The sequence below is a fragment of the Gigantopelta aegis genome, chromosome 4, assembly GCF_016097555.1.
Source record: "Gigantopelta aegis isolate Gae_Host chromosome 4, Gae_host_genome, whole genome shotgun sequence".
Taxonomy (NCBI): domain Eukaryota; kingdom Metazoa; phylum Mollusca; class Gastropoda; order Neomphalida; family Peltospiridae; genus Gigantopelta; species Gigantopelta aegis.
This window is the reverse complement of record NC_054702.1, coordinates 119,164,027-119,179,669: the sequence shown is the minus strand read 5'-3', so window position 1 is coordinate 119,179,669 and position 15,643 is coordinate 119,164,027. Positions and strand designations below refer to the sequence as shown.

Genomic DNA, 15,643 nt, shown 5'->3' with positions numbered 1-15,643 from the left:
CATCTACCTGTACCGATGGTATATATTAAGGTTTTCATACCTACAACAGCTATCTGCATGTTTAGTATGTGTGTCTATATGTATAGATGTTTACATTTACCTGTACCAATGACATACATTACGTTTTACACCTGCCATTGTTATTTACATGTGTGATATAAAACATGTTTTCACACCTACCAGTTATCTACATGTGTGTTATAAATACTATTTTCACACCTACCCAAGTTATCTGCATGTTTGGTATACCAGTGTTGGGTCTTGGTAAAAAGTCTGCCTGTGATGGGACAGTACATTGTTACAGGTGTCCACAGATCTGACAGTACAGGTGTGTCAGCAGTTGTAACAGTATCTGCCATGAACACTGCTAACTGGGTCTCACTCACATTGCTGTGTTTATTCAAGCTGGAGACCGATCAGTTAGCCAGGTGAGAGCTTAGTGGACAGTTTACAATGGTACAGTCTTACCGAGTTACAATATAGTCATCACTGTGAATGGAGCCAGCCGAGCCGCGTGCCGGCCCAGATGTAACACCAACACGACATATCAGCTCTCTCACATTCCTCTCTTCTCCTAGATACAGGCTGCATGACATCAAATACAATCCCACAGCTGACAATGGTAACAGATGTGACTAAAGCGACTATATTGTATTGATTTTTTTCTTCTTTTTCTCCTATATGAACATGTACATTTACATGAATTTACATTTACCAACAAGGGAAAGATCATTCAGGGAACATTTTGTTTTTAAATCTTGATTAGCGATATTCCTAGTCAATTGAAAATTGATTAGCAACCACTGTTTAATGTTTTAAAATTGTGTAGCGATCTCTAAAACTGGCGTAGCCAATCGCGACGCGATACTGAACAAAATGTTCACTGTGTCACATAAACATACATTATGTGTTCATCACATGATGTAATACAAGTGAAATCATGGCACAAACACATGGGTTTTTTTACAACAAAATGTTTACAAATTTTACAAAATAATACAACAATATATGGTCATTGCAGAATGTAAAACTTCACCATGAAAACAATTGAGGGAGTGATTAAATGCTCCCCAAGGCTATATGTAACTTTGATTACATGGGGAGTCATTTAAGATATGACCATAATGCTACCATGTAAATTCACATGCTGAAGGGGCTAGAACTACTCTCCTTGAACTAGTGATTAGAAAATAGAAACTATTTTATATTGTTAAAGCTGCTTATGAAAATATACCATTACATGTTTATATAACAAAGGAGTCACATTTTCTCTGTAAATCTCTGTAGAGTGTATAACATACATTGTACAGATTCATAAATAGAGGATTTGTCACGAGTATTTTTTAATATGGAAAATATCAACCGAGTCTATGTTAACTAGACGAGGTTGATATTTTACATATTAAAAAACACAAGTAGTGAATTCTATTTATCCTATAACACTTCTAAAATAACATTCTAATTAATTTTTTAGTAAATCACAGTACAAAAGTCGCCACCATCGTTAATATGACGTCATCACAATTAGCACAGATTAGTTTGAAGTCACACATTTTAAACAAATCTTTGAAAACGTTACACTCGGGTACACAGGTCTTGTTGGCTTATAAGAAAATGACTAATCCACAGCAACAAATTAACTAGAGACCTTGTAAATTTGCATACCATTATTAACCGGGTTAATAAAGTAAATTATCACATGGGTTTATGACATGGATATAGGATAAAGTAAATTATTAAACAGAGAATTCTGCAAGAGACTCATGAGTGGTTGTTTTAAAAATTATCTAACAACCAAACACGTGTTGAATATGTTTATAAACAATGAGTTGTAAGATAAAATGGTATCTTAGCTATCTAACTTTCACGAATGAACTAAAGATCTATTTGTTACATATTGTAAAAAAAACAGGTTTTAAACATTTTTTTTTTTTTTTACATCATTGATCAATCAATTTTGATTATACTTGTTCTTCAATGGATAGTGCGGGATGGGACATAGCCCAGTGGTTAATTCATTCAGTCTTCAGTGGATAGAGCAAGATGGGACATAGCCCAGTGGTTAATTCATTCAGTCTTCAGTGGATAGTGCGGGATGAGACATAGCCCAGTGGTTAATTCACAAGTCTATTCAGTCTTCAGTGGATACTGCGGGATGAGACAGCCCAGTGGTTAATTCACAAGTCTATTCAGTCTTCAGCGGATAGTGCGGGATGGGACATAGCCCATTGGTTAATTCACAAGTCTATTCAGTCTTCAGTGGATAGTGCGGGATGGGACATAGCCCAGTGGTTAATCCACAAGTCTATTCAGTCTTCAGTGGAGAGTGCGGGATGAGACATAGCCCAGTGGTTAATTCATTCAGTCTTCAGTGGATAGTGCGGGATGAGACATAGCCCAGTGGTTAATTCATTCAGTCTTCAGTGGAGAGTGCGGGATGGGACATAGCCTAGTGGTTAATTCATTCAGTCTTCAGTGGATAGTGCGGGATGGGACATAGCCTAGTGGTTAATTCACAAGTCTATTCAGTCTTCATTGGATAGTGCGGGATGGGACATAGCCTAGTGGTTAATTCACAAGTCTATTCAGTCTTCAGTGGAGAGTGCGGGATGAGACATAGCCCAGTGGTTAATTCATTCAGTCTTCAGTGGATAGTGCGGGATGGGACATAGCCTAGTGGTTAATTCACAAGTCTATTCAGTCTTCAGTGGATAGTGCGGGATGGGACATAGCCCAGTGGTTAATTTACAAGTCTATTCAGTCTTCAGTGGATAGTGTGGGATGGGACATAGCCCAGTGGTTAATTCACAAGTCTATTCAGTCTTCAGTGGAAAGTGCGGGATGAGACATAGCCCAGTGGTTAATTCATTCAGTCTTCAGTGGATAGTGTGGGATGGGACATAGCCCAGTGGTTAATTCACAAGTCTATTCAGTCTTCAGTGGATAGTGTGGGATGGGACATAGCCCAGTGGTTAATTCACAAGTCTATTCAGTCTTCAGTGGATAGTGTGGGATGGGACATAGCCCAGTGGTTAATTCACTAGTCTATTCAGTCTTCAGTGGATAGTGTGGGATGGGACATAGCCCAGTGGTTAATTCACAAGTCTATTCAGTCTTCAGTGGATAGTGTGGGATGGGACATAGCCCAGTGGTTAATTCACAAGTCTATTCAGTCTTCAGTGGATAGTGCGGGATGGGACATAGCCCAGTGGTTAATTCACTAGTCTATTCAGTCTTCAGTGGATAGTGTGGGATGGGACATAGCCCTGTGGTTAATTCACAAGTCTATTCAGTCTTCAGTGGATAGTGTGGGATGGGACATAGCCCAGTGGTTAATTCACAAGTCTATTCAGTCTTCAGTGGAGAGTGCGGGATGAGACATAGCCAAGCGGTTAATTCACAAGTCTATTCAGTCTTCAGTGGATAGTGTGGGATGAGACATAGCCCAGTGGTTAATTCATTCAGTCTTCAGTGGATAGTGCAGGATGAGACATAGCCCAGTGGTTAATTCATTCAGTCTTCAGTGGATAGTGTGGGATGAGACATAGCCCAGTGGTTAATCCACAAGTCTATTCAGCCTTCAGTGGATAGTGTGGGATGGGACATAGCCCAGTGGTTAATTCACAAGTCTATTCAGTCTTCAGTGGATAGTGTGGGATGGGACATAGCCCAGTGGTTAATTCACAAGTCTATTCAGTCTTCAGTGGATAGTGTGGGATGGGACATAGCCCAGTGGTTAATTCACAAGTCTATTCAGTCTTCAGTGGATAGTGTGGGATGGGACATAGCCCAGTGGTTAATTCACAAGTCTATTCAGTCTTCAGTGGATAGTGTGGGATGGGACATAGCCCAGTGGTTAATTCACAAGTCTATTCAGTCTTCAGTGGATAGTGCAAGATGGGACATAGCCCAGCGGTTAATCCACAAGTCTATTCAGTCTTCAGTGGATAGTGCGGGATGGGATATAGCCCAGTGGTTAATTCACAAGTCTATTCAGTCTTCAGTGCTTGACGCAATCACGCCCGTAGGAAACGTGGGAAGGGGACTGAACTTGCCCCCTACTGCAAATTGATACACATGTGCATTATTTAAACACTATATGTTTGTGTAACTGTTTCATGTATTCATTCTGACATCAAATGTATCCATTTTTATTCAGTAAAAATAGTAATATGAACCTTCTGAGTACTGCAGGTGACATATCTCAACTAAGTTCATGATTTAGAAAAGTATAGAATTAATTTTAACTCAGTTATAAATAGAACCTTTTTTGTACTATTTATACCATTTGATATTTTAGATATTAATAATATTTTTTATATTATTATACACATTCTGTTTTCTCACAAAAATTTTTTAAATTAAATTTAAATTAAAAAAAAAGAAAGAAGGAAATTGTTCTTGGCACTTTAATTTAAATGCAATCATATTAATTTTAAGGTCAAGGTTAATAATTAACTTGCAAGTTTTTGCTAGCAGGCTATTATTAAAATATACATTTGTGTTTCACATGCATCAAGTGACTTCAGTAAAGTAAATAATGTTCCTACTTTGCTTCGTTCAATATGATGCAAAGCATATAAAATGCTGATCCTTTGTACTACGAAAATGATTAAAGCTTGAGGTATTTCCATTAGTCACCTAATATCATATAGATAGTTTTTCATGGAAAATTAAAATTTATCTAAATACTTATACTTTTGTTTGCTACTTAAATTTAAAACTTATGATTAGTTTTAAAATATATGTAGTAAAAAAGTGTATTTAGATAGATTTTAATTTTCCATGACTTTCCATGACCAATATCAAAATTCCATGACTTTCCAGGCCTGGAAAATGACATTTACAAATTCCATGACTTTCCAGGATTTCCATGACCCATACGAACCCTGCACAATCTCAATGACCCGTAAAGATTTCGGCCAATCACAGCATTCGATTTCCTTAAACCAGACATGTTTGCATGGGTGATAGGTGCCGTTCAAATCCTGCACAGAACCCGCAAATTTCTTGCTGGGACCGTAAAAATCTAACCTCCTAAAATAGGGACTGACCTCAGTGATTAATCCACCAAGAGAATAAACATTTCAAGTATGTTTTGTCCCAGTTGTTAAAATTGAAAGTAAAGACGTGTTAACTTCAAGAATTATAAAATGGCGGCCAATTTCCGTCATATTAATTTAAAATGATTCAACATTGCACATTGCCATAAGATTTTATCGGGCAAAATCATACGCAGTTCTTGAACTACAATGTACACAAACTACTTTGCAATTTTTTTTGGTGGTTTTTAAAATAAATCATTGTAGATTTATTTTTTCAATTTCAGTACAAGCAAAAAATAAAATAAAAATAATAACTAGTTAAATAAATCACTATTATACATTATGTGCATGTACTTGTGCTTGTGTTGAATTGAATAATCAACAGTAATCCTATATATTATGTATTTGTGCTAATATCGAGTCATCCATACTTTAAAAAAATAGATATATACTTTTCAACAAAGATTTGACATCATCAAAGTAATAACAAAACATTACAGAAATATGTCTTGACATATATCTTTCTTTTAGACTTCTAGAATGTGTATATGACATACATACACCCATATATTATGTACTCCAGAATGCATCTAAAGACAAATGAATTTTTTTTTTTAAATACTGGAGACTGTCCCTAGCATTCTTGCCCCCAAATTATTTGGCCAACTCTCTGAACTCAAATCCTGGGGGACACATTGCCCAAGTATCCCAGACCCAACATACTAACATGGCATGGTAAAAAGAAAGTTTGTTTTGTTTAACGACACCACTAGAGCACATTGATTATTAATCATCGGCTATTGGATGTCAAACACATGGTAATTTCCACATATAGTCTTAGAAAAGAAACCCGCCAATTTTTCCATTAGTAACAAGGAATCTTTTATATGCACCATCACACAGACATGATAGCACATATCACAGCCTTTGATATACCAGTCATGGTGCACTGGCTGGAACGAGAAATAGCCAAATGGGCCACCAACAGGGATCTATCCCTGACAGACCGCGCATCAAGCAAGCACTTTACCACTGGGCTACATCCTGTCCCCTTCGCATGGTAAAAATGCCATTTTTTGTTTTCTAGCTATTTAGAATTATTTTACACATGACCATTAAAAATAAAATGTCTTGCTCTTAAAATAGTTTATAAAAATGTATGTATGATAATTGGCATACTTGTACTACTTGTAAAACGTACCGTGAATAAATCGAACCACAAATAAATCGAACCGTGGAACAAAAACCAAAAACTGAACCGAAAATAAAAAAAAGAAGTCTGATCCCTAGTAGTGATGACATCACATGGGACCGATTGACAATTTTATTTTTCCCAACCCCTGGTGTGTGTGTGTTAATAGTATGTGTGTGTGTGTGTGTGTGTTAATAGTATGTGTGTGTGTGTGTGTGTGTTAATAGTATGTGTGTGTGTGTGTGTGTGTTAATAGTATGTGTGTGTGTGTGTGTGTGTTAATAGTATGTGTGTGTGTGTGTGTGTGTTAATAGTATGTGTGTGTGTGTGTGTGTGTTAATAGTATGTGTGTGTGTGTTAATAATGCATGTGAGATGATAAATAATGAATGGTGTTTTTACCAACGTGTGTGTAAGAAAGAATCAAATGTGGAGAACTAACCAACCAAAGATTGTCGTTTACAGGCCATCAGTGGCTGACAAAGTGCAAGGTGTATCCAGCGAACTCAGCCACCACGTGACCAAGCTTCGAAGTCAGACACAGAGTTACATCTTTGCTATGCAATTCCTTTTACAGTGTGTTGTTTTGATAGTTACAGTTTTGTAAGTTACAGTAACTATGACGGATCACAACTGCATAGTCAAGAGAACACCAGATATCCAAGTGTGCAGTTTTTTTTGCAAGGTCCGCTTTATCGAAGACATATTACCCCAAAAGTTTTGGACTGGTGCTCTAAATATAGGGTGAATTTGGTCATTTTGACCATTTGTCCATGGACTTTCCATGGCAACAGACTAATTATTGAAAATGAAAACTTGCTCATAAGAAAAGGCTCTAGATACTAGTTTCATTTGAAGTTATTTTCATGCCCTCTATCCTGAGCACACACCTAGCTATCTGGGCTCTGTCCAGGACAGTAGGTTCGTGGTTAGTGAGAGAGAAATCCGTGTAATGGACTTACACCTACCCATTGGGTCATTAAACTCGCTTTGGGTGGCAGCCGGTACCGGGTTGCGAACCTAGTACCTACATGTACCAGCCAATGGCTTATCCATGACACCATCAAGGCTGGTGGCACTACTAGACCACCAGATTAATATATACATGTTATTGTCAATGGCTATGGAGGGGTGCTCCGGAAACACTACTGGATGGACAGATCTATGGACAAATAGTGCCCGTTTTAGTGTCACCTGCAAATTGTGTTGTGGGGGATAATTACCAGCAAGAGATTGTTTAATAAGTACTTTTCCATGTGCAGACAGGACATCACATGACCAAAGTATTTGATATACCAGTTGTGGGGCACTGGGTAAAGGATGGGAAAAACCCAATGTGTTCACAGAGTGACGTTCAACCCTATGATCTACATTGTAAACACTCTAGGAGAACACACTAACGACTGAGCCACACTGTGCCCCTTTGTGATGTACATGTATACTTACTTACAGGTGTGTAACTTGAGACCTTGATCAAATGGCAATTTGTCTTGAAATAAAAATATGTGTTATAAAATTATTGACACAACAATTAACACACATTTGTTTAGTCAACACACAAGTTCTATGAACCCCAGACAGTCTGCCACCTGGAGTAATGACCCAGCCTGCCCTCCACAGAACAGTTAACGACCCAGCCTGCCCTCCACAGAACAGTTAACGACCCAGACTGCCCTCCACAGAACAGCTCACGACCCAGCCTGCCCTCCACAGAACAGCTCACGACCCAGACTGCCCTCCACAGAACAGCTCACGACCCAGCCTGCCCTCCACAGAACAGCTAACGACCCAGCCTGCCCTCCACAGAACAGCTAACGACCCAGCCTGCCTTCCACAGAACAGCTAACGACCCAACCTGCCCTCCACAGAACAGTGCTGCAGAAAGTACTAGTCATCAAATTCAGTAAATTCTCGGAACCGGTGTGACGTCACAAGGCCTAGTTACCGATCATCCGGGTCTTTGGGGGTGAAGCAAAGCCTTAGTGATTACTGTTTTACATAGAATAAAGTTATCATATTAACTTTTTGCATGCCTTGCATATTGTCATTTATTTTCTGTAGCTAACACATAGTTGCAGCATGTCTTATGAGTATTATAGCAGCTTGGGTTGTCATATAAGAGAAACGAACAACGGGAATATGTATTAGTACAGTCTATATTTATTACCGACATGTTTCCGTATAGCTTATATTGTCGAGGGGACCTGACTAGAGGCAGGCTGGGCAGAACAATTTTTGTTGATGCAATTTTAAGGTAATATTAATTATAAATTTTAACAACTTTGAAATGATAAGATAATTATTAATATTATAATAATTAAGATGTGGGCTACAAAATATATAATTTGTATGTATAATAATAAAATTTATATGCATGATTCAAGATTTTATTTCCAAATAGAATGTAATAATTAAACAATTGCAAAGTTGTTACTTTACAACTTTAAATTACAGTATTATTATTGTCATTCTTGAAATAATGAAATGATTTAGTTTTTACAGATTGTGAAATTATCTCATGATGTTGGCTTTCCTTACCGGTTGAATGCAGGTGAAAAGAAAATAGCAATAATAAAATATAGCCAACCTCAGACCTTGTCATCTAAGGTGAGTTATATCTCTCTCTAGCTACCCATCACTCCCCTGAGATTAGTTCAAGGAGAATAATATATAGCTCCCTTTGGCATGTGAATATTAATATTTTAAATTGCCCCCATAATCTAAGTTAGGGTAGCAATTAATAACTCCCATATTATTTTCCTGTCACGGTCTACAACCTACTAAAACATAGTGTTACCTCATCGAATAAATATATAACTGTTTTAATAATAGGGTTTAACATGGTATATTTATTAATAAAACACAAAAACGTACCTGAGTAAATAATGGTTAACACACACACACAGATGATATATATATATATTAGTGTTGTTTTAATACCTAGTGGATATTGCATTTTGTCTTGGGCTGTATTGGAATTGTTATTGCAATTAAAATTTAAGTAATATGTACAAAACTAATTTTTCATAAGATACAGGTGGAGAAAGGAGATGGGGCAATTATCATGACTGTTACTAAACTGATCTGTATCAATATGTCTTCTGCTAGACTACACATATTTAACCTAAGTTGCTTTTAACCAGGGTTAAATTACCTCTTGTATAGATGCACTTATGTAGCATATTATTCTCCATGTGAAACCGTGTTTTTAGAAAGAAAAAAATATATCAAATATGGCGATGACCATTCATTGTATTGCAGATAATTGCTGAAGCAGATTGTGTGCACACATGCACAATCCAAAGAACTGCAGAATACCATAAAATGACATGTAGATGCAAAAAGGTAAGTCCTTTAACTTGAACAGAAGCAAAATCTACAAATGTGCCACAACCACCAAATTACATTGATTCATAACAGAGTAAATTAAAAAAAAATCCAGAAACATATATACATGTATGTGTGTGTATGTATATATATATATATATATATATATATATATACTCTTCAAAAAAAGAAACGCAAAAGGGTACAAATGGGTTATAACTCCGATTTTATGTTTCCTACCGGTTCATGCTTTGTGAATATACGGTCATTGCATGTCCCAAACACATTCCCACGGTTACATTCGATAAAACGCAGCTACTGTACAATAAAGTTCCAAAATGTGAATATTCGCAAAAACGCAGCCACGTGCAAACCATGTCACCACTGCACGTGCGTTGTCTGCACGTGCTACATGAACACCGACAGTATAAAAGTGCAGGGTGTTCGCTTGCCTGGCCTCTGTATCTGGCCGACAGTTGACAATCCAGGACATGCCACGTCTCAGTGAACCGCAGAGAAACAATGCCATCGGCCGACTAGACGCAGGCGAATCCAGAACGGCCGTTGCCAGGGCATTCCATGTGTCCCCAAGCACCATCTCCAGACTGTGGGACCGTTACCAGCAACATGGATCAACATGTGACCTCCCTAGATCCGGTCGACCATGGGTCACTACCCCCGGGCAGGACCGCTACATCCGGGTACGCCACCTTCGGGAACGATTGACTATTGCCACCTCCACAGCCGCAGCAATACCAGGTTTGCGCAGGATATCCGGCCAGACCGTACGGAACCACCTACGTGAGGTAGGAATTCGTGCCAGACGTCCAGTTCGAGGTGTCATCTTAACACCACAACACCGTCGACTCCGACTGCAGTGGTGCCAGATTCATCGACAATGGCCTCAACTGCGATGGAGACAGGTGTGGTTCAGTGACGAGTTCTGATTTCTGCTCCGACGTCATGATGGAAGATGTGTATAGGCGTGTATAGGCGTCGTGGTGAACGTTATGCGGCAAACTGCGTGCAGGAAGTGAACAGATTCGGCGGGGGTAGTGTCATGGTGTGGGCAGCCATCTCACACACTGGCAGAACTGACCTGGTCCACGTGCAGGGCAACCTGAATGCACAGGGCTACACTGACCAGATCCTCCGGCCACACATCGTTCCAGTTATGGCCAACGCCAACGCAGTGTTCCAACATGACAATGCCAGGCCTCACACAGCACGTCTCACAACGGCTTTCCTACAGAACAACAACATTAATGTCCTTCCTTGGCCATCGATATCACCGGATTTGAACCCAATTGAGCATCTATGGGACGAGTTGGACCGACGCCTCCGACAGCGACAACCACAGCCCCAGACCCTGCCCGAGCTGGCAGCAGCCTTGCAGGCCGAGTGGGCCACCATCCCCCGGGACGTCATCCTACTCTGGTTGCTTCAATGGGCAGGCGGTGCCAGGCAGTTGTCAACACACGCGGAGGCCACACCCGGTATTGACTCCAGATGAGTTTGACCTTGGTGGTGTGTCCTATCACTTACTCACAATGGACTAGAGTGAATTGTGAACAATCCTGCAACATTTGGTAATTATCGGACTCACCATTCAATAATTAAATCAATTCTCCAAATGTCACGACAATGTGGTTTTGCGTTTCTTCTTTTGAAGAGTATATATATATATATATATATATATATAATACACATGTATACAGTGTATGTATGTATCTGAGATACAAGTATACCTTTATTGTTTAATACATTATACATTTGGGCTATTACACGTCCGCAGGTACAATATCTGGAGTGGGGTAGGGGCAAAATCTTGAGTAGTAGGGGGAGAAGCCATATTTATATATAAAATGGTAGAAAAACCTATATTTTCGTATTGCAGGCCTGCTACAGACACATTTGCACATACAAATTTAAAAAAAAAAAAAATTGAAAAAAGAACTTGTATAATAAATTATTATTATTATATGTGTGTGTGTGTGTAATTTAACTGCATATACTTTTATTTTAAAAATAAAAATAAATGAATAAGTAGTAGCCGAAGATGGCAAAATAAATACAAGAATAGAGAATGTCTTGATTGAACTCTAAAATTAGATTTTAAAAATGAAAAATGAAGACCACACAAATTTGATGATAAAAAGGTAATACTCTTTATTCAAGAACTGGATGCATCAGAGTTTTTTGTGGGGTTTTTCAAGAAAGTAGATGGAATTGTGTATTTTATTTACAGTATAATGTGGAAATGTTATCAATGCTTTAACCATTTTGGTTGCTATTAACGTCGGTTATTGTCGACAAGCAACAACATTAAACTCCACATAGTCGCATTCTGTGTGGGAAGCCATGGCGTTGCATCAGGTTTGTCACGTTTTAGTGCCTTTAAACAGAAGCGGCGTCTGGTCTCTTCTTTTCGAAATTTGTAAAACGATATTTTGTTTAATATCAAGTTATGGTTTATGCAGCCAACTGCACAACATGTTTTAGGCATCTTGGCCGTTAACTGTTATAAATGATCGACTGAAATTGACTAAATTCACTATCAAACCATACGTAACTAAGGAGAAGCTTCATCGCATCACGTGATAAACAATGGCGGATAGGGCCAAAGTACCCGTATGTTCGAATGCCAGACAACTCGGACCCGTGGACAACTCGGCCCAGACAACTCGGCCCACGTCGAGACAGCTCGGCCCATAGTTCTGAGACAACTCGGCCCACCTCAAGACAACTCGGCCCGGAGTCCAGAGACGACTCGGCACATGCACAATATTGTATATTGTTGAAAAATATTGTTGAACAAGTGTTGTTTTTTAAATTAAAGTATTCTCACAGAAATAAAAGAGTGTGTTTTTTGTTAGTTTTGAATTAGTCTCACCTTAACATAAACGTCCTGAAACGAAGTGTCATGTCGGATTGATAAATTGCTGATCCATTTATCTTTGAAGATAGTTTCCGCTGTTCGAATAATTTGTTTTTGTTCTACAATCAGTGACCTAAACATTGGAGATGATCCCAGAAAAAACATGCAAACGTTATTTATCGTTGTAACAACACTCGCGGATATAGCCTCCTGACTTCCTGCTTTTAAGAAGTAATTCCAATTGGTGAGCATGATGCCATTTTCAAATAATGTATATAACCGTCCGAATTATTGGACTTATCACTTTCTAATATCACTTTCCAACAAAATGCCGACATATCCGTGTTCCTTTTGTTCCAATGAAGTTCGACCCAGACAACATGCATTACGCTGCGACGTTTGTTCACGATGGCAACACCGCACCTGTAATTCTGTCGTAATTTTACTGCTTTGGCATATGAATACTGTATTGATTGAGAAATACTAGGATAAACTGTTCAATTCTGCTACTTGAAAATCTGATTTCGACATATAGCCGCTTTCCACAAGTATCAATGAACCCGTATCAATAACTCTGGGCCGAGTTGTCTCGGCCCCGAGGCCGAGTTGTCTGGGCCGAGTTGTCCATGGGTCCGAGTTGTCTGGTCCCCGTATGTTCGGTTCCGAGAATAGTCTGATGTACTAGTTAAAAAACATAACCACAGCAAATTAGTATAAAAATAAACTCAAAGTAAAATATTTTGTTTCATGTAGCATACCTGAAAAATTTATAATAGTATTTCCGTAAATATTGTATTCATGTTTTTGTCATTAGGTGAATGCAGTTTGGGACATGGGTGGTATGTACCAAACAGACAGGACAATCTATTCTAAACACTTCAGTAATAATAAATATTGTAGATGTGGGTAATTTTTCACATGCTTCCATCAAAGCCTGTCGTGAGCACAACCTCTGACTTGGCAGGAGAGTAGTTCTGTCCATGACAGGAATAAACATTGTGGAGACAGCAGCTTTTCGCTGTTTTAGTGCCTGGCAAACATTTACACCGGCTGCTCCCCGAGTCCTTATGTCAAAATTAATTTCAATAAGTAGTTTTCTTCTTCAGACTGGGACTAAAAGCATTTAGTATAAAGGATTTTGCTGTAGACATATTTGTAATCATGTAAGACGCACGTGCGAAGGACTATGTCATTTCCAGACAAAAAAAAAAAAACCCAAATCGACCCGATGCATTTCATTTTAAGACGGAATTAGGGAGTCTGTACACGCCTGGAGTAAGGAATACCCTTAGTAACCCTGAGATGTAAACACACCACACATCACAGATAATGTCGACTGTCGTTAACAACTGCGTTCTTCTTATTACACAAATATATCGAGGCTTTCGGCACTTACCTGGTGGATTTGAGATGGAACTGTCAAGGTCCGCCATTTTCACATGACGTCACCTCCCTTACCGGAAGTAGGGTGAGAATTAGTCATGCAGTCTCGTTAGTCGTTGTATTTTTCAACATCAATGATTATTCAAAAATATTTAAACCTCTATTTTATTTAACTCATTCCAAAACTTATTTGACGGGCAATACGTCAATAGTAGTTTACATATATTACTGGTATCTACAATACAACACGAAACGATAACTCTTGTTAGCTTAACACTGTAATACTTAATGAGTTATTCCCCTTGATTTTGAAAGGCGCATTTTCGTATTAAAATAATTTTATCAATGTAAATCCCAATGACAAAAAAACATTAACATTAACAAAAGCTTCTTTTGATAATGTTATTCACTATCGACTGTATCACCTATAGGAGGACTGCCACCAGGAGGACAAATTTGTTTTGTTGTTGTTGTTTTGTTGTTGTAGGGTTGTTTTTTTTTTTGTTGTTTTTTTTTGGGGGGGGGCACCTTAAAAAAAATAATAATGCTACTTAATATGGAATTTTCTAAAAAGTATGGAGACATTGATAGTAATATTTTATAATCATTACTATTTGGATATTTGCCACATCCAGTAAAAATTGTTCTAACGTTAAAATAGCAACAGAATCAAAACTGTAAGTCACAAAACGCTACCCCAAAAGCTATTGATTTATGTACCATTGTTTACAACATGGCAATATTCACGGATAATGAACTCAAGGACAAAATAAGAGAGACATGGCAGGAAATCACGTGGAGAATGTCCTGATGGAGAAGGCAGAAAACCAGTTCTGCATCGAAACCATCTTCTACCGATTGGTTCTTTGCCAGTGCTAAAGACTGTCGTGATAGAGGCAAGGAAACCCATGCCTAAGAAGGGGAAACGAGTTCCTTTTTCCACCAGTGAGAACAATACAGTTGACCAGCCATCTGATTATGAAGAGACGGGTGATTTTGATATGACAGAGATACAGGCCCAACCAGTCCAGTATTCAGCAGCAATCGAAACGCCTAATGTTGTCGATAGGGACACTGGTGGAAGTGTTGACGATGCTACCCAAGAGGTTCAGGATGTCGGTCATGATCCACTTTGACGACCATATGTCGGAGCTATCGGAGGAATTGCATAACACAGAAATTGACCATGCAGAGGATGAAGAGGAAGGGTTGAGGCAACAGGAATCAGGAAATTCCACATCTTCTAATGATAATGGTAGTATTAGAGAGGTACTCAGGGCCGTACCATGGACGTACATAGAGGGGGGGGGGGGTTCGATGGGTTCGACCGAACCCCCCCCCCCCCCCCCCCTGAAATAGCTTTTTTTATAATTTAATATATCTGACATTGATATCTGACATTATTATATTTACTCAACATTAAAATATATGCCCAATATCTCTGCAATCTATTTTGGAATCCCCCTTTTCAAAACTCAACATAGAAATATATGCCCAATATCTCTGCAATCTATTTTGGAACCCCCCTTTTCAAAATCCTATGTACGCCCATGCGTACCCTGACCAAAATCCGGGGGGGGGGGGGGGGGCACTATTTTGTAAATAATTTTGAGACTAGTAAACAAGGACAAAGTGCTTTGCTCGAGGAGGCTAGGGGGCCCGGGTGCATGCTTCCCTGGGGGAAAAAACGAAATTTTGAAGGTCTTAAACATAATTTCCTGGCAACTGAATTACAAAATTAATAATTTTCAAACAATAATTTTAAACTATCTTAATGATTATTTGTCAAAGTATTATAACCTTAGGATGTTTTGTTTTG

The 15,643-nt window shown here is 38.6% G+C and overlaps 1 protein-coding gene across 1 annotated transcript in view; it reads right to left on the bottom strand.

Moving 5' to 3' along the window:
- Window positions 1-13,906, bottom strand: part of LOC121370229 — an 89,587-nt gene extending 75,681 nt beyond the window's left edge. Inside the window, exon 1 of the mRNA XM_041495353.1 lies at window positions 13,838-13,906. Within this exon, the coding sequence (XP_041351287.1) occupies window positions 13,838-13,874 (37 nt within the window). The 5' untranslated portion in view covers window positions 13,875-13,906. The remainder of the gene's footprint in view (window positions 1-13,837) is intronic.
- Between the last annotated feature and the right edge of the window lie 1,737 nt (window positions 13,907-15,643).